Below are 27,217 nucleotides of genomic sequence, written 5' to 3'. Positions count from 1 at the left end.
TTTAAAATTTCACCCCTCTTTTCACCCCCTTAGCGAAGGAATATCCAAAAATCCTCTCTTAGCGAGCACCTACATCTTAATATGAATATATCCCCAAAATTTCATTTCGTTACGTCCAGTAGTTTTGGCTCTGCGATGATGAATCAGTCAGTCAGTCAGGACAAGTTATCTATATATATAAAATAACTTGTCCTGACTGACTGACTGACTGACTGACTGACTGATTCATCATCGCCGAGCCAAAACTACTGGACATAAAGAGATGAAATTTTGGGGATATATTCATATTAAGACGTAGGTGCTCGCTAAGAGAGGATTTTTGGATATTCCTTCGCTAAGGGGGTGAAAACGGGGGTGAAATTTTAAAATGAGTTGCTCTATATCTCAAAACTTTGAAAGTTTACAGATGTAAAAATTGGTATTTAGAATCTTCTTTAAAAATAAGGAAACACGTATTTTTTTGTTTTCAGAAAATCCCAATAGGAGGGGTGAAAAAGGGTGAAAATGGGGAAAAATGGGTTGAATGCCTTTAATCAGGATACCGGTACTTATATCTGAGAAACTGAAGATATTACAGACCTGAAAATTGGTACTTTAGATCTCTTTTAAAAATAAAGAAACGCGTAATTTTTTGTTTTTGGAAAATCCAATTAATGGGAGGGTGAAAAGGGGGTGAATTTTTAAAATGACTGAATCTATATCTCCAAATTTTTAAAGTTTGCAGATGTAAAGATTGGTATTTAGAACCTTCATTAAAAATAAAGGAACACGTATTTTTTTGTTTTTGGAAAATCGCAATAGGAGGAGTGAAAAGGGGCTAAAAATTGGTTGAATGCCTTTAATGAGGCTACTTATATGTCAGAAACTGAAGATATTACAGACCTGAAAATTGGTGTTTGGGATCTCCGTTAAAAATAAAGAAACACGTATTTTTTTGTTTCTGTAAAATCCAATTTGGGGGGGGGGGTGAAAAGGGAGTAATATTTTAAAATGAGTGTATCTATCTCAAAAATTTTAAAGGTTATATATGTGAAAATTGGTATTTAGAATCTCCTTTAAAAATAAATAAACACACGTATTTTTTCGTTTTTGGAAAATCCAAATATTGGGGGGTAAAAAGGGGGGAGGGTAAATTTTTTAAAATGAGTGTGTATACATCTTAAAACTTTAAAATTTACAGATGTAAAAATTGGTAGTTAGAATCTCCTCTAAAAAAAAAGGAAAATGTATTTTTTGTTTCCTGTAAATCCCAATAGGAGGGGTGTAAAAGGGTGAAAAATGGGTTGAATGCCTTTAATGAGGATACATATATCTCAGAAACGAAAGATATTACAGAACTGAAAATTTGTATATGGGATCTCCTTTAAAAATAAAGAAACACGTATTTTTTAGTTTTGGAAAATCCAATTAATGGCGGTTAAACAGGAGTGACAAATTGGGTGAATTTTTGAAAGACTATATCTACAGAATGTCTTGGAAACGTAAAATGTTACAGACGTAAAAAGTGGGTGTTTGTAATCTCCTGTAAATCTAAGGAAACATAGGTGATTTTTGTTTGGAAACTCCACTTAAGGGGAACTCAAAAGGGGTGAAATTTTAAAATGAGAATTTTTACAGTTTATCTCAAAAAACTTAACATGTTACAGAAGTGAAAAATGATATTTTTTATTTCTATTCAACATAAAGAAACGTGTATTTTTAGCTTTCGGAAATACCACTTGGGTGGAGGGGGGGGGGGGGTAAAAAGTGACTGAAAATGGTGTTGAATTCTTTTAATTAGGCTACTGATATCTCAAAAATGAAGATGATACAGACGTGAAATTTGATATTTGCAATCTGCTTTAAAAATAAAGAAACACGTATTCTCGGAGAATCCAATGAAGGGGGGGGGGGGGTTGAAAGAATTGAAAAATTAATTGAATTAATTGAATGAGAATACATACATCTAATAAAAACTAAAGTTGTTACAGACGTGAAAATTCGTATTTGGATCTCCTTTAAAAACAAAGAAAAACGCGTTTTGGGGGGAAACTATCTTGGAGGGCGGGAGTGTAAAGGAGTTGAATTCCTTTCATGAGGACACATAAATCAAAAACTGAAGAAGTTAGAGTCGTGATAATTGGTATTTAGAAGATCCTTTACTATTAAAGAAACAAGTATCTTTTGCGGGAAAATTCACTTGGGGGGGGGGGTAGTAGTGTGAAATGAAGTGAAAAAAAGTAAATGATTTTTATGGGGATACTTTTATCTTAAAACTGAAGGTAATAGACGTGAACATTGGTGTTTGAAATCTTCTTTAAACATAAGAAACAAGCCTTCTTTTAATTTTTTGGAGGGGGGGGGGGTGCCGGTAAATAAACTTGACGGCGGTGGGGTGTAGAAGGAGGTGAGACCAATTGATTTTACTGTTCTTAATGTACTTATAAGGATCCTCGGCAGCGCGCCGGCCTCTCACAGCTGGGTTCCGTTGTTCAAATCCCGTTCACTCCATGTGATATTCGTGCTGGACAAAACGGAGGCGGGACAGGTTTTTCTCCGGATACTCCGGTTTTCCTGTCATCATCCATTCCAGCAATACATAATAATAATAATAATAATAATAATAATAATAATAATAATAATAATAATAATGTTCCGGACCGTCCTCAAATGTGCGGACCGCGCTGGAAACGGCTCCTGGACGGGTAATGACTATGAATGCAGTCCGGCCGCGGGTTCAGTGCCTTCTAGGCACCCAATATGACACCACGCCGGATCTCCTGAAGGATTTTATCCATATTAAAAATGATTATAGGGAAAGATGGCAAAGATTTACGGACCCAACTGACCGGGAGGAATACCTGAGCCTAGCCCGGGAAGTACGAAATCGATTGCTGGAAAAGAAGATTGAAAAATGGGAGGAAACATGCCGTAATCTAATAGAAAACGAGTCAGATCGGGAATTTTGGTGGGTCCTCGCAGAAAACGAGTCAGACCGCGAATTTCGGCGGATTATATATCTAAAACAATAAGCATTCAATTATAAATTTCAGTATAATACCGTAGCGAAGCACGGGTATCTTGCTAGTTTTATATATATAGATGAGTAAGGAAATGGAATTACAGATAACACGTTTTGCGGATGATATTCTTTATGGAGTAATAAATAAGTTACAAGATTGTGAGTGACTGCAATAAGATATCAACCATGTTGTGAGATGGACAACAGACAGTGGTATGATGGTAAACGGGGTAAAAAGTCAAGTTGTAAGTTTCACCAAGAGGAAAAGTCCTCTGAGTTTTACTCACTGTGTCGATGGCATGACAGTAACTGACGAGGATCACTGTAAGTACCTAGCCGTTAATATAAGGAAAGATCTGCATTGGAGTAATCACATAAACGGAATAGTAAATAAGGGTTACATACCTCTTCATATGGTTATGAGGGCATTTGGGGATTGTAGTAAAGATGTGGAGGAGAGGGCGTACAAAGCAATGGTAAGACCCCAATTAGAGTATGGTTCTAGGATTACTCGATTCGATAACTGGAAAAGATCGAAAGCTCAGCAGCAGGATTTGTTTTGGGTGATATCCGACAAACTAGTAGTGTTACAAAAAAAACTTCGCGCTGGGAAGACTTGGGAGTAAGAAAACGAGCTGCTCGACTAAGTGGTATGTTCCGAGCTGTCAGTGGAGAGATGGCCTGGAATGAGCTTGACTGGAGTTTTTAAGATTAGAAACTATCATAAAATGAAGATAAAGCTGGAATTCAAGAGGGTGAATTGTGGCAAATATTCGTTTATAGGAAGATTAATTAGGGATTTAAGTAATATATCAAGGGAGATGTTTGATAAATTTCCAACTTCTTTGAAATCATTTAAGAACAGACAGACTAGGTAAAAACTGTCACCTTGGGGACAGCCCTAAATTCAGATGAATGATTGATTGATTTTTCTTGCAACTATAACATAGTGAATAACTTAATTTGATTGTGATCACTGATATCAAACAATAAATGTGGCAAAGTGTATAGTGTATTGGTATGCTTATAGAAAGATAATTTCACACATATTTTTACTCTTGTGTTGAGGGGCCGATGACCTTGATGTTAGACCCCTTTAAACAACAAGCTTCATCATCATCATCATCAACTCTTGTGTTGAGAAGAAATATCCCCTCCAACTTTGGATGAAATATCAACACCAAGAAATGAAAAGTATTAATACCATTCTTTTTTCTTTCAGGATACGGGCTGATTATATCTTTCAAGAAACCCCCAAAATGTCAACATACCTCGTTGCTTTTGTTGTGTCTGACTTTGAAAGCCTAAACGTGACCGATAATGGTATTTCCTTCCATACATGGGCACGAAGTAACGCAATTGAGACTGGAAAATATAGCATTGAAGTCACTCCTGGGATTCTTAACAGCTTGCAAAACTACACAAATATTTTGTACAACTACTCGGGCCTTCAGAAAGTAGATCAGGTAGCTTTACCCGACTTTTCTGCGGGAGCCATGGAGAACTGGGGTCTTGTCACATACAGAGAAACAGCCTTACTGTACACAGATGGAGCCTCTACTGCCAACGCCAAGCAAAGAATTGCTACCGTCATATCACATGAGTTAGCACATATGTGGTTTGGTAATCTCGTTACCACTGACTGGTGGGACTCCACATGGCTCAACGAAGGTTTCGCCACTTACTTCGAAAACTACATTACCAGCATGGTGGAGCCGGATATGCGCATCATGGATCAGTTCGTAGTCACCGTTCATCAGATGATCTTCGGAGCTGATGGACTCGCAGTAGCTCAACCTCTGACCAGTAGCTGTCATACTCCTGCTGAAGTGAGCGCCATGTTCTCCAGCATCACATACAGTAAAGGTAAGGAAAAAATGAGAAATGTTTTCATCCCGTGTTCTTCTTGTTTACTCACTGTACGGACGAGACAATGTTGAAAATTTCCCCTTTCTTATCTGAAAACATTTTGGTTGAGTCTTTCTCTAAATGTAGATTTTTTAGAATTGATACAATGTCTGAAATACAGAACAAGTAGTGAAACAAGTATTTCTGCCACATGTGTTCTGGAAACATACCAGCATAATTGTGCTGGCTATATGTTTATTGAATATGTTTTTATATTTTTTGCACAAAATATTGATAAAATCAAAATATTTTAAATGGCTTGTAAATAATTACAGTACAACCTCGGTTAACCGAACTAAAGGAGTGGGTGGAGGAGGGGGGGGGGGAAGCCGTTCTGGATAACGATTTTTTTGGTTAAGCAATGTAATTCTCAAACGTTTTGAAGACCAAATGAATTGTCCGACTCGTTGGCTGAATGGTCAGCATACTGGCCTTCGGTTCAGAGGGTCGCGGGTTCGATTCCCGGCCGGGACGGGGATTTTAACCTTCATTGATTAATTCCAATGGCCCGGGGGCTGTGTGTTTGTGCTGTCCCCAACATCCCTGCAACTCACACACCACACATAACACTATCCTCCACCACAATAACATGCAGTTACATACATATGGCAGATGCCGCCCACCCTCAAAGGAGGGTCTGTCTTACAAGGACTGCACTCGGCTAGAAATAGCCACACAAAATTATATACTGCACCCGCTCACCTCCTGAGTCCCAGACTAGCTTTAATCATAGGGGTGATCAGTTCGTAAACGATAAAAAAAAACAATTTTATCAATAAAAAAATATATATATCTAGGCGCACCAAATGAACGCAGGGATGAACGGGGCATGCAAATTAGGGTAAAGGGGGACGGCTCGTTCATGGATACAAATTATAGACTCCACAATAGGACTGGGAAGTGGCAACTTAAATTTCATGGGCATACTAGACTAACTACAATAAAACAAATATGGAAACTGTTTCCTATTGAAATTGCAATGAGGAGCAATTTATTGACTTATTTTGCAAACTGCACATGATGACAATTATTACATTGGGAAACTTCCATCCTGAAAAAGAAATGACATAATACTTGGATTCACCTCACTACTCTGGTAGTGTAAAATATTTGGTGAATTCGCCCCATTGGTTACTGGGGATCGAATCCACATCCGTATGAGTGGACGTTTCACCGCTGGAGATCTCCTTTCGGAGACGAAGGCATGAGAGTAACTATTTACTGTCACCTCCCAGTTCCGTTGGACATGAGTCACTTCCGGTATGTACATTCTAGTGGGCCGGACCCCACCGTGGAAATGTTATCGTATCGAAAACGGGAATTTATTGTACGGACAAACTCTAGGCTCTATTTCCAGATTCATAAACATGCCAGGTGTGGCTCCTTAACTCAAAGCTTATCTCAATATTTACATTTGTCAATATGGCAAGACGTACGGAAAGGTTCATTACTATGCTCTGACAACGAAGACATGTGCCGTCCGTGGGTTATTTCGCACCTACCGCCAACAATCTCCCACGTGGAAACCCAACATCTGGTTCCGACCAGTTCGACACAGAACGACTGTCCATTTCATATCTTCCTATGATTATTAAATAATTATCATTAGCATTCTTTATCTGATCATTATCATCTTCTGTGATCACCATCAATTATTTTATTATTATCATTAATGTCAATTATCATCCTATTTTTATTATTATCATTTATCATCCGGCATGATTTTATGCTATCCTTTGCCGACGTTTCAAATGAAGGATCGTTTTCCCTCGTAATTAATCCGCACAACTTAATGATCAGTTTCATAACATATTATTATTATTATTATTATTATTATTATTATTATTTTTATTATTATATTCGTAACACTGAATCATCGTCCCTTAGATATCTTAATTTCCTTTCATCAATTATTGTTATCCTCAAAATACTATTGCAAGTTCATCTTCTTCTTCTTCTTCTTATTATTATTATTATTATTATTTTCATCAGTGGAGATTATCATTATCGCGTCACTTATTCTTCATGGATTTAATATTTTACCTTGATCTGACCGTAATTATTCTCAAATTAATCGAATAAATTATTCCTATTATTCCTCTTCATATTATTATTATTATGGTAACTTAATTTCATGTGTTACACTACCGTTAGCGATATTTATGGTTAATGCATAAGCTTTTACAATTTCGGTTCACTTTGGCACTAAGCAATTGATTTAAGACAAGATTCACTTGGATTATTATTATTAAAATGGCAAGTTTTATATTTTTATTTCGACTCTCTTAGAATTTAGTCACATATGTTGAGTCCCAATATGAACCACCAAGATCCGATTTACATTGATCGGGACACCACGGTATTCGGAACCGTAACCTTCATTTCGTACTGCCGTTATTTTTATGGGTACACCATGTCCTCCCAAGACACACTTCAAATCCCATGGCACATCGCGGCTGGGCAAATACATCCAATGCCTGCGATTGCTAACTTTTAATATACTAATTAATCCTCGGTGCGTGGATCCTGCCACTCATAACACCGGAATCGACATTATATCGTCTTAGGCATCGAGATTTATCTTTTTCAACATCAAAAACAGTACGGCTCAATTCTCACCTCATGCCGGATTTTCGTCCCGCACGGCTTCCGATCTTAAAAATGGGCTTAAACCACTCTGGGCTTTCAACATAACGTGACCATCCTATACACGTGCCTCTATTACTTCTAAACAAATTGTTATGGTAATTATAGAGTCCAAAAACGTGAAATCAACTATTTACGTAAAAATGAAATTTACTGCCCGAATTCAATTCTTTAACGCTACATGTTATCTCCACACTGATTATTTTTTTCACTAGCCACTCACGAAGCACTGTCATTATTATTATTATACTTTAACTTGCAAGCGCATAAAATGTTATTATTATTATTATTATTATTATTATTATTATTATTATTATTATTATTATTATTATTATTATTATTATTATTATTATGACCTTCCGTTCGCAACACAAATTTTACACACTCTGGCACTTTCATAATCTGGCGGTCTGGTAACAAATATTCATACTAAAATATAAATAATCACCGCAGTGATTGAAAATCAAATAAATGGGTTAGCACAAAAAGAAATCTAACACTAGAAATGAACTTTGATCAGAGTACTGACAAACAGCATGCATTAATTTAAAGAAATATCCCATATTTACATTATATACAACAACAAAATACTCAATTAATTAATCTAACCCATAATTACGTTAAAATAAATTAGTTCGTCCGTCTATCTCAAAAAATCATGGATTCGGGAGGCGATCCATGTTAAGTAACCATGATTAATCCACACTGAATCCCGTTTTGTCGAGATAACATCCCCAAATATTAAATTGGTGTACTTATTCCTATGCAGAATTCCATTGTCTCGTAGCGGATGAGAAGCCTCATGGCCCCATGGTGATTTATTCGTGCATCATGTCGCACTTAATAAATTTTACACAACAAAACACTTCTGGGCGATTACCCATGATTAACATCTTATTAGATAATTTACAATGATTTATACAAGAATAGAAAACCACTTATAGGTGCCTCTAGACCCATTACACTTGCACAATATTTTCTTTCTTGAGCCCGAACCACAAGCCGTGACACATTACGACGAAGTGTCGTTTCATTCGAACCGGCGCGTATCGCGTTCTTCAACCGGCACTTCCTGAAGTATACGATGCCGTCTTGTGATAGCCTCGCTCCTACAGTTCCCTGCTACAATAATTGTTACACCGTCTATCATGAAATATTTATTTCGGGCGCTGAACACTGCCTTCAACAAGTACTATCGGCGTTCCGTCGATCCTTTAAATTCCAACACATGAAATGTTGAGAAATGTATTAATTTCATATACAGTGATACTGATAATTTACACTCGATATTCTGAATAATTATCACCGTTCGTCTTCACCTTCATGACTACTAATGTACTCTCAACTCTAACATAATCTGTAATGCGTTTCCTGGTACTGAGTCACAGAGTCACAGTGTCAGCGTATCAAATTATTTCAAACGACTGGTTTCTGTGAAGCCCGACTCCCTAGTATATATGGTCGACCTGGTTTCGCGCGTGGGTTATCTGCGTTCACTCCAGAGGGAGAGGGGTTGGTTATCCTAAATCGGCATTTGCAAGTGGATTTGGATCTCTGAATTTATCCCACTTAATAAACTGGCGATACACATTCACGTGTCGTATTCTAATCTCATATCGTTCGGCGATCACGGAGATATTACTTGATTTCTGTCCTCCACATTTCGCGCGCTAAGTCGGCGTCCCTGATGGCGTGATCGTCTTGATCAATGGCGAGATAGCGTTGGTCATTTCCAAGAATTCTTTACTTTAATGCATTACAATTACAATTAATCAACATTGGGATGATATCACAAAAATCCCCTCTGTTCAATTTGGTGGTTGGAATATTTTAATTATTGTTATCGGAGAAACTAACTGGAGTTCATATTGGTTTCACTTATGTTGGCGCATCTGCGAGTCCTTTACTAATTTTGTCATTGGCTAATACTGCAGCGGTTCGTTTAAATATCTTAGTCTTTCAACTTGAAAACAAAATGCCTCGAGGCGTTGGAAACTTCGTTGCGACACTTTCTCAGTATCGTGACGCGCTGCCTGCACCTTGTTCAAGAATAAATGCTCCCTTTCTCCTCGTAGCAATTAGCTCTGTTGTTGTCAGTGCTCGATTTTTATCCTCTTAGCTTCTGACAAGGAATATATACCATCCATTATGACAAGCTTAACTTTGGCGACAGATTGTTGAGAATACGTATGACTATGTTGAAACTCTTCCTTACACACCAAACTGATTCAATATTCCCATATGTCTACATTTATTTTATATTAACAAATCATGATAACTATGGCCCATCTCATCCGGGTACAATACCAAATGAATTAAAAACTCTCTTTGTAGGCTACACTTATGATCTTTATTAACGATAAAATGACGTTTTTAGGATTAAAGTACATCAATATATAAACTTACTTAATATGAATTACTCATTCAAAAAACCTAAGCCATTTTTACTTGCTTTTTGCGTCCCTCTCAACGTTTTCGAGCAGCAGTTTCCCGCCATCTTTTCACTAGAAGGACGTCAGCGGGTGTTGACTCGCTGCATTGTTCAAGAAATCTTGGGGTAACCTAAAAAAACACACACATGTACATACTGTCGTTTCTATGTTTCTTTCAAAGAAAATGTTTTGATTTACAGAATAAAGCAGACTGCAGTTGATACAGCGGTCACTTTTGATTTTCACATTTAAAAAAGGCTGGGTATTAAATACTGTGTAGCCTTCTGCGATTATTTTATTATCACTAGTGTTAGTTTTATAATTATTATCATGCTCATTTAGATTGTCGTGGTGTACATTCTATAATCGTTTCTTTGATTACTATCTCCATATTTTCTATTAGCACTATTGTATTTAAAAATGGTATGTATGTTAATTATTTTAAATAATGTGGTTAAGTGTAAGAGAGGGCCTTGAGCCCTAACTTCGCCACGAATAAAGACGAATTACTTACTTACTTACTTACTTACTTACTTACTTACTTACTTACTTACTTACTTACTTACTTACTTACTTACTTACTTACTTACTTACTTACTTACAGTAATGAATTTTCTTTGGATATGCGATATCGGAGGCATTCCAGATAAGCCGGGTTTTGGTTAACCCGAATTCGTTTAACTAAGGTTTTTCTGTATTTAGGGAGAGCATACCAAATAATGACAACAATGGTCGTCATAACTATTGAAATCAGTATGAAAAAGACTTAGCCAGATGTTCTATTTAAATATATTCTATAAGGTAATTTCTCAATGTTACACACATGTGTAGAACGTTTTAAAACAGCTGTTTTCCTTGGAGAGGCACAGCTATACATCAAACATTACACAGCGAGTTTTGATTTTACTTTTGCATTGACAATTTGTAGCTCTTTAAACCTGCTGGCTAACTAGAGGAACAGAAACAATGGAAAGACACTCTGAGAGAACCGCACAATGATTGCAGTCCGAGCTGACGCGGGAAAGCGACTAGTTAGATCTTGACGTGAACACGCCCTGTAAGTCGGGATGAAAGTCTGAAAAGTTAAACGAGACGAAAACAGGAAAAAAATTAAAATGTTAAGAAATGTAAAGCACGCACAGTACAGTTGACCTGCGTATAAGTTTACACGTCCGCCAATAAGAATATTTATCGAAAATATTCCAGGTTATGGCAAGGAACCGACGCACATCTCTAGGGTTCGGTTCCGGACGGGCAGTCTACTTGAGAGCGTAGCAAACACACGCGTTAACTGATTCAGTGAAATGAAACGTATTTTGCACAAAATTAACAAATTGTGTGCAAGAAACTTTTAAGGAGTTATTATAATACTGTTATGTTATAATAACTGTGAGACTAAATTATAAATTTTGATAAGAAAAATTAATAATGTGAAGGTACATAGCGAATTTGTAGAGGCGGAATTTCAGTAAGCGACAATTGTAAGAAATTTTAGCACGTGACGATTACAAAAATGTCCACTGACCGGTGTCTAACGGAACAGGCTCTTCAGTGAGAGGAGGAAGCGTAAGCGAGAAGCTGTCACCTGACCTCGTACTGGGGCTCATTAGAATATAGAATTACTGTATTTCTTTCCTTTGTGTGTCCAACCCTTGACCCATTCCTCTACAGGGTCGGATATGAAGCTGGATTTATCTTCCTTGTCAGTTTTACGACCGGATGCTCTTCCTGACGTCAACCTCATCAGAGGATTTAATGAGATGAAATGAATGACGTGATGTATGATAGTAGGAAGGGACAGAGTGAAACCCGGTGCCGCCACATAGCCTACTCCTGTCAAATAGCGCAGAGGAATCTACTCAAGTCTTAACATCCCCATCCGACGGGCGAATCACCACCAACAGCGTCATAGACCTTCACTCCATATGAAGATTGCGGAGATGTTTTGGAGTTGAATCCGGGCTTTTAGCACGCAACCTAGTGGGACCACCTCTCCTACCCTGCCGGACAACATGCTGATGGTGGTTTTCGACCAACGGGACTCAAACCGGCTAACCACGGTGTCAGACCATATAGATACTTCGTGTGGCTATTTCTAGCCTGGTGCAGCCCTTGTAAGGCATACCCTCCGATGAGAGTGGGCGGCATCTGCCATGTATAGGTAACTGCGTGTTATTGTAGTGGAGGATAGTGTTATGTGTGGTGTGTGAGTTGCAGGGGTGTTTCATAACAGCACAAACACCCAGCCCCCGAGCCACTGGTATTAACCAATAAAGATCGAAATCCCCGACGCGGCCGGAAATCGAGCCCGGGACCAGCTGAACCGAAGGCCAGTACGCTGACCATTCAGTCAACGAGTTGGACAGAGCATGCAGATGCGACGCGTTAACAATCGTGGCCACCAGGCGGGTTGCTGTACTTCTTTCCTATAGTGTAATATGTATTAAAACAGGAACAAAAGTAATATTGTGTTACTGATTGAATCTAGTACTGCCTTTACTTAAACTCTTTCATTCACAATATGCATTTACGTTAAAAAGAGAGAGCTGTGTTCCTATTTTTCTTCAAAACTAATCCGCACGACTTGTGTGGGTCAGGAGCGAAAAGTAGAGGCAGATACAGTATATTACTTCGTACCAGGGAATTGCTATAATTATAACTGTAACCGTGGAGTGAGTGATCAGTGCAGTATAGCAAGGAAAGAGAAAACAAGCTGTCGGGCTTGGCTATAAGGGGCACAATTGATAGAGCCATTTAAGAAAACGCCTCATAAGAGGGCCAACGGCAGTAGCCGTGTTGAAACACCGGATCCCATGAGATCTCCAAAGTTAAGCAACATTGGGCGTGGTCGAGAAGTGGATGGAGTATCCAGTAATCGGGAGATAGTAGGTTCGAACCCTACTGTCGGCAGCCCTGAAGATGGTTTTCCGTGGTTTCCCATTTTCACCCCAGGTACCTTCATTAAGTCCACGGCCGCTTCCTTCCCATTCCTAGGCCTTTCCTATCCCATCGTCGCCATAAGACATATCTGTGTCGGTGCGACGTAAAGCAAATAGCAAGAAAAAAGAAAAAAGAAGTGGATGGGTTACCACGCGCTGTTGGTGGGGGGGTAAGGGAATCGAGGTGCGGAAAGGAACTGGCCACCCTACCGTACGTAAACTCCGGCTCAGGTACACCTCTGCGGAGGTTCGGACCTGCCTTCGGGCAGAGCACACCCTTACCTTACCTCATAAGAGGATGACTGTTTTGTTGCAATGTTTGCATCTGACAGCGCACAAACTGCAAAATCAGTTTCAGGAAGCGAGAAATATGACGATAAGTGAAGGTACTGTCAGAAGAAAGCTGGGGAAATGTGGATTGTTGTCCGCAGACAAGCCCGAAGCCCTCGATTACGAACAAGCCATGAAACAGCTGTGCTTGAGTTCAGGAGATACCACAAGGACTGGAAAGAGGAAGAATAGTCGCGAAATAAGTTTTGTTTTGCGTTCGTTGACCAGAGTGTGATGAAGGGCTGTGGAAGGTACTCTCACCGTGTGCGAATATTTCTAAGGAACCACTTTCGGTCATAGATCAGGAACATGTTAATTTTGAGGGCGATCGGAGCTAGTCAGTGTCACTGCTGTGTTTTGGCAGAGTGCGTGGTTCCTATGATCTATGTGGTGGGTCCGAATAGGCTTCTCAAGCACGATGACGCGCCCTTCAAAAAGGCGCAGTGATGGAGGAGTATCTCTAAATTGTAAGAGTAGTATGTTAGCTTGAAATTGCCTGGTCGAAGGTCTGAACTGAACATAATTGATTACGTCCTGATAGGCTAGTAGCGTCACCATTGTGGGTGGATAAGGTAGAGGACATCATGGTTTCCCATGCTTATTGAAGGATCCGGTGGAGAACATCCTCGGTTCCCCTGCTTATTGAAGGATCCGGTGGAGAACATCCTCGGTTCCCCTGGTTATTGAAGGATCCGGTGGAGAACATCCTCGGTTCCCCTGGTTATTGAAGGATCCGGTGGAGAACATCTTCGGTTACCCCTGCTTATTGAAGTTTCCGATAGAGATCATCTTCGGTTACCCCTGCTTATTGAAGTTTCCGATAGAGATCATCTTCGGTTACCCCTGTTTGTTGAAGTTTCCGATAGAGATCATCTTCGGTTACCCCTGCTTATTGAAGTTTCCGATAGAGATCATCTTCGGTTACCCCTGCTTATTGAAGTTTCCGATAGAGATCATCTTCGGTTACCCCTGCTTATTGAAGTTTCCGATAGAGATCATCTTCGGTTACCCCTGCTTATTGAAGTTTCCGATAGAGATCATCTTCGGTTACCCCTGCTTATTGAAGTTTCCGATAGAGATCATCTTCGGTTACCCCTGCTTATTGAAGTTTCCGATAGAGATCATCTTCGGTTACCCCTGTTTGTTGAAGTTTCCGATAGAGATCATCTTCGGTTACCCCTGCTTATTGAAGTTTCCGATAGAGATCATCTTCGGTTACCCCTGTTTGTTGAAGGATCCGGTCGAGAACATCATCGGTTTCCCCTGCTTATTGAAGGATGCGACTAGAAGTCTGTTATTACATTGACTTTCTAGTTCCGGACTCTTCACTTTTAATTTTCCTACCTGACCTCCCTCGGACAACCCTTGTTTTCCTCCGGCCCCGTGAGTATTTGGATTGTGAAGTGTAGGATGCCCTTCATTTTTGCGCCCTTCGTAGTCCTTCCTTTTCTTTTGCGTTGTCATTCTTCAAAGGACTGGACCCCTTCCTTCCTTCCTTCCTTCCTTCCTTCCTTCCTTCCTTCCTTCCTTCCTTCCTTCCTTCCTTCCTTCCCTTTCTAGTTTATGTTAAACAGAGATTGTTGATTTGTTGTTCTTCCCCTTAAAAAGATAACCACGATCACCAAGAAGGTCTAAGGGAACATTTTAGCTGCCATTCGTGAGGAATGGAAGGATCTGCCTCAAGAAGCCATACGGTAACTAAGAAACTAACGCAGGCTTTAACCTGAACTAAAGGCGGTTAACACACGATACTGATAAAGCTGATTATCTTTGTAATTCCATAATTAACCATTTATACAGAAACATTTCCTTTCAACGTCACATTTTTATGTAGGCCTACTCTGTAATATTATTCGATTTCCGTGGAAAGGCGGTTACTGTTCTATACCATGATTGATATTACTGATCAATAAGGTGAATATATGTTTAAAATCCATTATATTGATCACCAGTCAGGGTCTGTAAAATTCGACTAGTTAATGTGCTTTAGAAAAGGGACTAACTTGTGATCGGATGATTTTGCCCCTGACTGTAGTAGCACATACTTGAACTCCGTATCTCCTTTCCTCATTACAGGAGGCTCAGTGCTGCGTATGCTGAACCACAGTCTTACGGAGGAGAAGTTTCAGGCGGCTCTGAATAGTTACCTCACCGATCGGTAAGTAATATTTGTCCAACAAACATCATCACACATTCTTATATACAAATGAGTACAACACCGCAGTTTGTGAGGAAGTTAGTAGATACTGTAAATTATAGTAATGGAATTTATTTTGACCTGTCCGTGCAAGTGTTACGGCCGCACCGAGCGAAATAGAGGTGCTATTACGGGCGCGCGCAACTGTAAGCTTGCATTCGGTGTAGAAAGTTCGAACCCCACTGTTGGCAGGCCTGAAGATTGTTTTCCATGGTTTCCCATTTTCACACCAGACAAATGCTGGGGTGGACCTTATTTAGGCCACGGCCGCTTCCTTCTGACTCTTAGCTCTTTCCTATACCATCGTCGCCATAAGACCTATCTGTGTCGGTGCGACGTACAGCCAATTGTAAAACATGAGAGTTATGACCGTACAAAGGGCTAGGGAATCTGCCACGTTGGCAACAGCCCTAAACACGGGTGATTGATTGATTGATCGATTGATTGATTGATTGATTGATTGATTGATTGATTGATTGATTGATTGATTGATTGATTGATTGATTGATTGATTGATTGATTGATTGATTGATTGATTGATTGATTGATTGATTGATTGATTGATTGATTGATTGATTGATTGATTGATTGATTGATTGATTGATTGATTGATTGATTGATTGATTGATTGATTGATTGATTGATTGATTGATTGATATGGTCGTAGTTGTACATTTCAAACGCCTTCCATGAACCAATAAAATGTTGAAGGTGTACGTCTCCTTTCCCTTGGTCGTTCTTGCACATTCATGCTCGTAAAGACGGATTTGTTGTTAAGTGTTCATCTCGGACGCTGATTATATTTACAAGAAACGTCGCCAAAGTTTATGCTGTTACAGGGAAGCCATATAAACCAACGGCGACGCCATAATGCACACGGCATTGTACCGAGCGAGGTAGTTTACCATTAGGGAGTACTGCACTTGCGTCACTTGGCCAGAAAGTGCTATTGCCGCACGAGTAGCCCTATGAGCAGTACTTGTTATAACTTCCAGATGCACTAGCCGTGTTCCCAATTGTATTTCTCTGCAACACCCATACCTCAGCAACATCCGTATTATCACAGTCATGAATGTGACTGAGACTTCGGTGGAAACTATATTTTTCTGTGGCCTCTGTCAAGAGACAGTTGCATCCATCAAGAAATAACAGCAGGCTACATAAGGCCGCCTGCCTAGATCCATCTCTGGTGAGATACAGTGTCTCCAGGTATGGGGCTTAGTATTATTTTATAAGTCTCAGTCCCTTACTCGGCTTTGACAATAATATGAAAGTGACAAGTATGAGCGGTGCTATAGTTCAGAAGATATAACTTTCGGTCCTTCCACCCGCTACACGGGTTTGAACGAAAGGCACAACCATGAGGCCACCAATCGCAGATGCCGATCCTGCGCGCTGTTGACAAGTTTTCGCATCCTTGCCTCACTGGCTTGTGTTCCGTGCGTTGTGTGTTGAAGTACAACTAAACATGGTATTTTACGCATTTAAAGTTGCACAGAGTGTATAGGAGGCGCGAATAGCCTAGCTAGCTATAGAGTTTGACATGGAGTTTCTTATTGTACCGACTATTTTATATTTAGTAAGCGTTGCAAATTTTGCTGGAGTAGGTCGGGGAAAACCTTACTTTCCGATGCGAGGGTAATTATCGGGAAGGTTTACAATTACTTACCAAGTGAGTGCCTACATGGTTTGGGTCACGTATACCTGTCAGCTTGAATTCGGGAGATAGTGGGTTCGAACCCCACTATAAGCAGCCCTGAAGATGGCTTTTCGTGGTTCACAGACAAATGCTGAGCTGTATCTTTATCAAGGCCACGGCCGCTTCCTTCCCACTCCTAGCCCTTTCCTATCCCATCGTCGCCGTAAGACCTATCTGTGTTGATTCGATGTAAAATCCAATTGTAAAAGAAGAAGATGCTTGTCCGAACAGTCTTCCCATGGGATAGGAGAGGCCTAGGAATGAGAAGGAAGCGGCCGTAGCCTTAATTAAGGTACAGCCCTAGCATTTTCCTGGTGTGAAAATGGGAAAACAGGAAAACCATCTTCAGGGCTACCGACAGTGGGATTCGAACCCACTATCTCCCGGATGCAAGCTTCTAACCCCACAGCCAACTCGCCAGGTGCAATTGCTTTGCTACACCTTGATTCAATCTCACTTACTATACTACCATCCTGGAGGAACACACATCCTAAATACTTGAAATTATCTATATTTTTCCTGCCTTGTATTCCTAATCTGACATTCAGTTATCTTTAATTTCTTACCTGCTGACATCAATTTACTCTTGGAAAGGCTAATTTTCATACCATACTCATTACACCTATGTTCAATTTCCAAGATATTAGACTGCAGGTTTCCGGCACAATCTGCCATTAACACAAACTCATCAGTATAGGCCAGACTGTTTACTTCGTTTCCACGTACCTGAATTCCTCCCTGCCACTTTATACCTTTCAGCAGATGATTCATGTAAACTATGAAAACAAAGGTAAAAGATTAATAATACTGTTATTTGTTTTACGTTCCACTAACTACTCTTTTACGGTTTTCGGAGACGCCGAGGTGCCGGTATTTAGTCCCGCAGGAGTTCTCTTACGTGCCAGTAAATCTACCGACACGAGGCTGACGTATTTGAGCACCTTCAAATACCACCGGACTGAGCCAGGATCGAACCTGCCAAGTTGGGGTCAGAAGGCCAGCGCCTTAACCGTCTGAGCCACTCAGCCCGGCGGGTAAAATATTACAGCCTTGTCTAACCCCTCTAAGTACCTTAAACCAAGAACTCATTCTACCACCAATTCTCACTGAATCTCAATTGCCAACATAAATGCCTTTGATTGATTTTAATAATCTACGGTACCTTTCATCCCATAATCCCCCAGTACGGCAAACCTCTATTCTCTCGGCACTCTGTCATATGCCTTCTCTGGAACTACGAAACATAAACAAAACCGCCTATTCCTCTCGTAGCATTTTTCAGTTTCCTGTCGCATACTTAAAATCTGGACCTGACAGCCCCTCTGTGGTCTGAAACTACACTGGTTTTCATCCAACTTCCTCTCAACCACTGATCGCATCCTCCCTTCCGAAATCCCAATGAACACCATGCTTGGTATACTGATATCTGGATAGTTGTTGTAATCATTCCTGTTCCCTTGCTTGTAGATAGGTGCAATTACTGTTTTTGTCTAATCAGAAGGTACCTAACTACTACTCCATGCTAATCTTATTACTCTATGAAGCCATTTCATCCGTGCCTTCCTACTATATTTCACTATTTCAGGTCTGATTTCATCTATTCCTCCTGTTTTATGACAATCGAGTTTATTTACATTTTTTTGCAATTTGCTTTACGTCGCACCGACACAGATAGGTCTTATGACGACGATGGGACAAAGACTGGCTAGGAGTGGGAAGGAAGCGGGCGTGGCCTTAATTTAGGTGCAGCCCCAGCATTTGCCTGGTGTGAAAATGGGAAACCACGGAAAACTATTTTCAGGGCTGCCGACAGTGGGGTTCGAATCTACTATCTCCCGAATACTGGATACTGATCGCACTTAAGCGACTGCAGCTATCGAGCTTGGTGTGTTTATTTACTATCCTTTCCACTTCCTAAAGCGTAATTTCACCATCATCATTGTCCTCCTTCCCATGATCTCGGTTGTTGGCGACGTCACCAGATAATAATAATAATAATAATAATAATAATAATAATAATAATAATAATAATAATAATAATAATAATAATAATAATAATAATAATAATAATAATAATAATAATAATAATAAATATTATTGAGTATATCTAAAAATAATCAGGTTGCAATTTGGATTATTAAATCTGAGAACTGATGCGATGTTTCATCCAGCAGAAATGTTAGACGGGGCAGGCAGATCAACGAGGGTGTTGTTTGTGATTTTTCGTAAGGGTTGCGATACACGCATTGGTTTTGCCATAGAATTTTTGTTGTAAGAACCCTTGAAAAATATTTTTGATTTTTGCAGTAACGATTAGAGTGAGAAAAATATAGTTTACAGGTATCAATGAAATAGCAAAGTCATCTCCGTTCAGGCCATGAAGGCCCTTGGGAGGGGTGGGGGTATGTAAAGGCTTCCACTATCTGTAACCTCGGTACTTGATGTGGTAGAGTGGTTAGCTCTACGCCAGAAAGTAATGCAATGGTTTAATTAGGTGAAATATCTCCTCTATATTTACAGCATTAGTTGTCAGATCTATTGATATTAGGTCTATATATTTTGTTAGATATTTCAAAACATGGTTCTATAAATAATAATAATAATCATCGTAGGTGGTTCTGATTTTCTGCAGGTCCAGTCATGGCTATACTCTCCATGTCTCTCTGCCTTGTGCCCTTTTCTTTACGTCTGCATATCCTTTCATTTTCTAATAGCTGCTACGTCCTCCATACCCTTCCCCGTTTCCCTTTTTCCATCCCTTCATCGCCACTCGTAATAATAATAATAATAATAATAATAATAATAATAATAATAATAATAATAAGCTATAAAATAAATATTTTTCCGGATCGGCGCTCAGTTACATTTCGGTCCATCTAAACCACTGACCGCTGCACAATGGATGACATGGTGAAGGACACAGTTAATTCTCGTAAGTTGACCAATTATTGGGCAGATACTATTTTAATATTTATTTGTATGAGTTCTACGTCGTTATTTAATCGTTTTAAGTATCGTACCAACATCATGTTTTTTCGTTTTTTTTTTTTTTTTTTTTTTTTTGTTTCTTGGACTAAATTATTAAGTATTAGCATTTAACACTTTTCTTGTTGAATTCCTTTTCTTTGAACCTTATATGTTAATTAGTCATTATATAGCGTGGCTGAAAATAAATTGCGGAATTGTAAGTGGTCAGTGTTCTATAACAAAAATCGATCTCTTGCGAATTCTATTTCCTCCTAGTGAAATCTAGCCAGAAAATAGACAAAGAAATGTAAGTTCAGTCGTGAACAACTTTTGTATCAGCCTGTGTAGCGTGTGGCCTGCCAAGCTCTCTTGCTTGATAACCTTGCGCGGTGTGCTGATGTGTCGCTCGCTCGCATGCAATCCTGCTAGTACTGTAATGGCGGCATTAACTCAGAGCAGCATCTGATCATCATGTCCGCATAATGTAACGTCTTTATTCTGATTATCATGCGCTAAGGTACCTGCACAATGCAATTGTTTTATGAAGCATGTCGGTCAACACAGTACATTTCGTGCATGTCAAAGTGCGCCACACTGCAAAATAATTGCTGAAATAACATACCCACTTATCATAAGTTATGTAATAAAAGTAAACATCGCAAGCACGTCCTATGGTATTGACAGGTAATAAAGGGTAAGTTAAGGACAGAGTATCTTAGGATATAGGCTAATAAAACTAAGTCCAATGTTGTTCCGTACGTTGTGATTGTGTTTTGATAGATATTAATCAGAAATGTACATAACTATTAATGCCAAACATCATCTTTACTTTATTTAGATTCCTTTAGATTTCTTTATTTATAGACATGATACTGTATAGGCTTTTGGGCTTATGCCGTGTCAAGATGATAAGGTGAAATTCTTTACGTTTCGCAGAGAACTGTGCTCTGCGTCATCAGAAGAAAATCTGGAAGCTTCTTAAACAATGAGTTTTTGAAATTTAGATGTTGTATTAGAAGTGGAAATGGTACGTTCATTCGACCTCAGATGGTTCTCCAGACGTGGCACAGCGCTAGCGCTCGAAGCGGAAGCTGACCGAACCATCAGAATCAGTCTAAGCGGGTCACATAACATGTTTACGTAACGTGTGACTGACAGGTGTATGACATTGACACAAGCCTGGAATGAAACGTCTGGCGATGAGGAACGGACGACTTTGGAAAACACCGAGACGAAATAACAATAGTGAAGGGACAGGGAAGGGAACTACCTACGTAAATCTTTAATAATTGGCAACCAGGTATTACTTAATTGATAGCCAGTGTCCTTTATTTAGATTTCTTTGCAGTTCGACCTTGAGAGTCCTTAGGTCATTGGGGAAATATGTTTAGAGGTAATTGATTTCTGTTAATTGTTTATGTATCGTACATACCGTACTGCGAATACTATGTTTATTTCATTTTTGCAGTGTGTTTCACCCGGCGCAGGGCACAAACGCGAAAATTTACAGGAAATGAAACCTTAAATCTCTCCTTCCCGATGGCCCGCTTGTCCACTCCCCTCCCATACATGTGCTAGTCACGCAATATAATCAACTGTATTTCTGGTCAACTGGACAGCACATTTAACCAGTTGATACCGTGCGATTCTCATTCACGCACTCATGTTTTCCGAAACTTATTTTCAGATATCCTGTATTACTCTCAGTAAGTAAAATAATGTTTTCCCTCCATCTTCCTCTTTAGAATATTGTATAGTGTTGCTTCTGATACGCATAAATAAATTACCAATATTTATTCTAATGTTATCAGGCAGTTTGACACGGCCGTACCCAGTCAACTGATGGATCATCTGAGTAGAGTCGCTGCAGGTGCTGATTTCATCCCCAGCAACGTCAATTTTAAAGACGTGGTCACATCTTGGACTGTGCAATCTGGTTATCCTGTGATAACTGTTAACAGAAATTATACCACCAATGTCACAACTGTATCCCAGGTGAGTGTTACAGATGGAGCTATTTGTTTGTTTGTTTGTTTGTTTGTTTGTTCGTTAAGCCATCAGCCTGCAGACTGGTTGGATCTCAGATAGCACCACGACCAAAGTTTATGCGGTTGTGGGAAAACTGCAAAATCCTATCGTGGCACCAAAATGAGGCGTACTGGTCAGCATGAGGTGTGGGGTAGTTTGCCATTGCTTTCCTCACTGGGCCAGAAAGTGCTATTGCAGCACAACTGACCCTATGAATATCACCTTTCATAACGCTCAGGCGCACTCGTCGAGCACCACCCATGCCTCATCAGCTTCCATATTGTCATAGCCATGGATGAGGCTAGGACTTCAGTGGAAGCTACATTTTGCTCTGACCTGTTCCAAGAGACAGATTCAGACCATCAAGAAATGGCAAAAAAACGGGACAGATAGGGGAACGTTTGAAGAATGAAGTCTTCAATACGAACGAAAACACAACATGACCGCAATGTAACGAAGGCTACATTACAATGGGTGTTTTCCTTCAGGGTTTTAAGAATCGTCTACGTAATGGAATTAAGAAACACTTGGACTAAATTTTAAAATGTCCATGTATCTTAAATTGAATATTGAATTTTACGAAATCGCCGTGGTGTACCATACCGAACAATGGCCGAGAGGTAAACACCCGGTGATCATTAACCTGCGGTACTACGATAGTGACCACATCTGGAGGTCTAAGCGTCAGTTAAAGAGCACGCGACTTCTCCTGACGGAATCACTCACGGGCACCAGAAAGAATATTTTAAATCGTGTACGTGATCACTTTGTTTAGAGCCAGGATGACCGCATTGTTGTGCTATGTGACAATGGACGAAAAGTGCTTGTTACCACAATGGTGCAACTTGTTAGTCTCATGTAAAACACTAGTGACCATTGATACAGGCTTAGTACAGAGATGACATTAATTCATAATGTTGTAGTTTTAAGTAAATATGTGTGTATTTGTCTGGGTTGCCTTTATTTTAAAAATAAAAAAAGGAAGATGTTCATTGAAATATTTTTAAATAACTCATACCTTCAGTTTTATTAAATGCCATTTTCGACCAAAACTCACACACATTAGACTTAAAATCTATTGCTTGGTAACACTTAGGTATTTTGAAACTGATTTAACTTCATGTAGTAATCTACTGTTATTATTTAGTAGGTTTAAAAGCTCTTTGCAAACATGCTGAAATTTATTATAATTTAAAGCTCTGATTTTATGAGTTTGGATGAATACCTGTTCCTAATATCAGACCACGTAATACTTTCAGGTAGTGTTGGCTACTGAGTGTATGATTCAAAACAGTGTATCGATTCATTCAGCTGTCCGAGTGAATCGAAGCGCAGTAACGGCAAGCTCACGACACACGATTCAGCTGACTCGCAGCAGACGGTGCTGAATGGCTTACTTACGGATCAGTGGAGACACAACACACACACGGTTCATTATCGGTACACTGGACATTGGCGAGGAGCCGAACTTACGGACGCTATAACGGGCTCTCGCTCTCAGCTCGTTTGATGATGATGATGATGCTTGTTGTTTAAAGGGTCCTAACATCGAGGTCATCGGCACCTAATGGTACGAAATGAAATGACAAACAAAAAGTTCAAAATCATCCACTGACCAAAATAAAAAATGTCATGAATGAATGGATTGACATGAACCCCCAAAACACCCAGTGAATCCGACTCAAAAAAGATCATAAATAATAGTATTACTGACCAAGGGACCACTTATAAAGCACAATCCTGAATCGAGGATGCTTGATGTCTAAAGGAGTCAAAAGGGGGTAGTGTGTTTGGTCCGCGAGAGGTATTTTATTTCCCTCAAATCCGCCGGCAAGCCGGTTAGGACCCCCCTATCCAAAACCTGGGACGCGCCACGTGGGAGTATCACCTCTCCCCCTTCTACGCCAGCGTAGCAGGTTCGTGGCAGCTCATTTGAAAATAAACCCACCTGCATTCACTGTCCTCTTCTTACAGGGCGGTTTAAATAATCGTTGGATTTATGTGCAGTGTTAAAATGGTAGTCAATGATACTTATCGCTAGTAAAGTAGAACCATGGTATTTGTCATGTTGGGGTACTAATCAAAAGTAGCGAAGACTCACGGTGTTCCACACCTGATGGTACTACTCACAAGTATTGTACGTCGTACAGGTAACGCAAACCTATGTTTTTTTCACACAATGGCGCCATTCATAGCCAACGCAAACCGATGAGGTTCCTCACCTAGGTGTACTAGTCACGGGTGCCGGTATTCCCGTGGTGTTCCTCACATAGTGGTACTAATCACAGGCAACGCAGACCCACGGTGTCGCTTATATAGTGGTACAACTCACAGGCAACGCCCAGACCCGCGGTGTTGCTCACATGGGTACGACTCACGGGTACTGGAAACCCACAGGGGAACCACTCTCTGCTGCTACTAATCACATACCTATTTCGTACCTAATATAGTGGTATTACTCGCAAGTAAAGGCGACCCATGGTGTTCCCCGTTTGATGGTACTAATCAAAAGTAGTTTCCTGGTTCTAAGACAATCATCCCTTGGTCGCCCCTTTTATTCGCCTCTCACGACAGGCAGGGGATACCGCGGGTGTATTCTACATGTGCGTCCCCCACCCGCAGGGGGTAGTGTGTTTGGTCCGCGAGAGGTATTTTATTTCCCTCAAGTCCGCCGGCAAGCCGGTTAAGACCCCCCTATCCACCACCTGGGACGCGCCACGTGGGAGTATCACCTCTCCCCCTTCTACGCCAGCGTAGCAGGTTCGTGGCAGCTCCTTTGAAAATAAACCCACCTGCATTCACTGTTCTCTTCTTACAGGGCGGTTTAAATACTCGTTGGATTTACGTGCAGTGTTAAAATGGTAGTCAAAACATAATTCCAAAGTAGCTAGTAAGTAGGTAGGGCATTAGGCTATTATAGTTGTTTATTACTTTAACGAACTTAGTTGACATTCGACAATTAATTTAACTCAGCCTTCTAGCCTACTCTATGACTATGAGTCATGCTTATAATCACTCAAAATTATCTGTTTTATATTGGGAAGAACCGCTCGGTATTCTCTCAGTTCGTATGTCGCACCATTGCTCAAGACTTCAGTTATCGAATCATGAGATCACCCGGGTATGTGGACAGTGAGTAAGTGAGCCGACTGACGCAATTACTTAACTAAAATAAGATGTTGAATCAGAAGACCGTGAACACTGTAAAATTTCTAGGTTCTTCGAAATCATTTAAGAAAAGACTAGGCACACAATTGATAGGGAATCTGCAACCTGGACGACAGCCCTAAATGCAGATCATTAATTAATTAATTAATTAATTAATTAATTAATTAATGTTATTTGCTTTACGTCCCACTAACTACTTTTACGGTCTTCGGAGACGCCAAGGTGCCGGAATTTAGTCCCGCAGGAGTTTTTTTACGTGCCAGTAAATCTACCGACACGAGGCTGTCGTATTTGAGTACCTTCAAATACCACCGGACTGAACCAGGATCGAACCTGCCAAGTTGGGGTTAGAAGGCCAGCGCCTTAACCGTCTGAGCCACTCAGCCCGGCCATTGATGATTGTGTGTACAGATATTTTTCCCATCTAAATCCATATACTTATTAATACAGTTGTTACTCTGGGGAATGTGGGGGAAAGGCTTTGTAACATAACATGATGCGAGAGGTGACTGCAGGATTAACCTGAATTTGAAAGCTAGATGACACATAGGAAAGCAGTTCATAGAATGAAGGAGAAAGAAGAGAGAGATGCAATAGCAACGGTGATTCTAATGTGCAGTAAACCGTATCACTGTATCGACTGTAGCGTGAACGGAATAAAATGAATCGATTAAAATTAATCGAATATCCCATCATTTCTATCAACGGCGCTATTTATTATGTTCAGTAGGACTCTTGACATAACTTTTTCCCCATATGAGAGCAACGTTATTCCCCTCCAGTTATTACAATCTGAGAGGTCACCCTTCTTCGGCATCTTGATGAGTACTCCCTTCTTCCATTCTTCACGAAGGTTATCTTCATTCCAGATTAGTGTCAAAAGTGGCTCCATGAATTTTGCTGTTAAATCTGTATCTACCGTTAGGGCTGCTGGGAAAATGTTCTAAACCTTCAAGGAGTATAGGTGCTGGAAATAGCTTCTAAGTTATCTGTGTCATTTTCAGATAAATACCATAAATTCAGAACGTCCCAGCAGCAATTTTTGTATCATTTTATGATTCTTTCTTGTATATTTTCCTCTTCAGATTCCTCTTTCTGCTTTTGACTTCTGATCGGTGAATATATGTATATATGCTTCCTGTATACGAATCTTCTCAGTTAAAAATAGAGAATTACCTAAACTGAGTCCACATTTTGTTCCCAAGCTCTTCAGTACATTCATCCTGGTTGTTGCACTACATCCTTACAGATTAGTTAATCGGAAAAACACATCTCCAAAGTTTCTAGAACAAGAACAACTTTTTACTCTTCTTTTCCAAATGCAGTGATTAAAACTCTTATTGGGATTTTAAGTGCCCTATACAAGTACCTCGCTAACAGATTCGCATCACTCATCAAGGCCCTAAACCATGATATTTTTTCATCATAAGTATAGCCAGCAGAGCACCGATGACATTTAACATGGGCCCCCGGGATGTAATTTATAAGTGAAGATTTAAAGTTTTTTATAGACATCATAACCCTAATAAACTGTGTATACATTTTGACTTTAGACAACAATGGAGAATTTTATACTGGTAAAATAAAATGTCGTTCTTTCGTCGTATAAGAAGTACCCAGGGGGATATCTGAGATAATTTCAGTAATTCATATGTAATTTAATAATTTGTAATATTACACATGCTATTTTTAATTGAAAACTTCTTTAGAATATTTCTTGCTTCATTACAATGATACCTACTTAACTTTGTTCATTATCTCTTTCACGATTTCGTAAAATATTCCATTGAATTTAGGCTTTGATTCATGTTCGCATTCATTCCGAGTACACAAGAAAAGTAGCTCTGAGAAAACTACAGTACGTTATTATATATCAACATACCTGATTAAGGGAAGTGCTAA

At 39.8% G+C, this 27,217-nt stretch overlaps 1 protein-coding gene across 1 annotated transcript in view; it reads left to right on the top strand.

The window, feature by feature from the left end:
• The window catches only part of LOC136878619 (aminopeptidase N), a 146,403-nt gene that overhangs the window by 59,389 nt on the left and 59,797 nt on the right, over positions 1-27,217 (top strand). The window contains exons 4-6 of the mRNA XM_067152095.2: positions 4,224-4,867; positions 15,333-15,414; positions 21,931-22,114. Coding sequence (XP_067008196.2) covers positions 4,224-4,867; positions 15,333-15,414; positions 21,931-22,114 — 910 coding nt within the window. The remainder of the gene's footprint in view (positions 1-4,223; positions 4,868-15,332; positions 15,415-21,930; positions 22,115-27,217) is intronic.

The sequence above is a fragment of the Anabrus simplex genome, chromosome 1 (genome assembly GCF_040414725.1).
Source record: "Anabrus simplex isolate iqAnaSimp1 chromosome 1, ASM4041472v1, whole genome shotgun sequence".
NCBI lineage: Eukaryota > Metazoa > Arthropoda > Insecta > Orthoptera > Tettigoniidae > Anabrus > Anabrus simplex.
The sequence above is the reverse complement of the archived record's forward strand: the minus strand, read 5'-3'. Positions and strand labels throughout refer to the sequence as shown.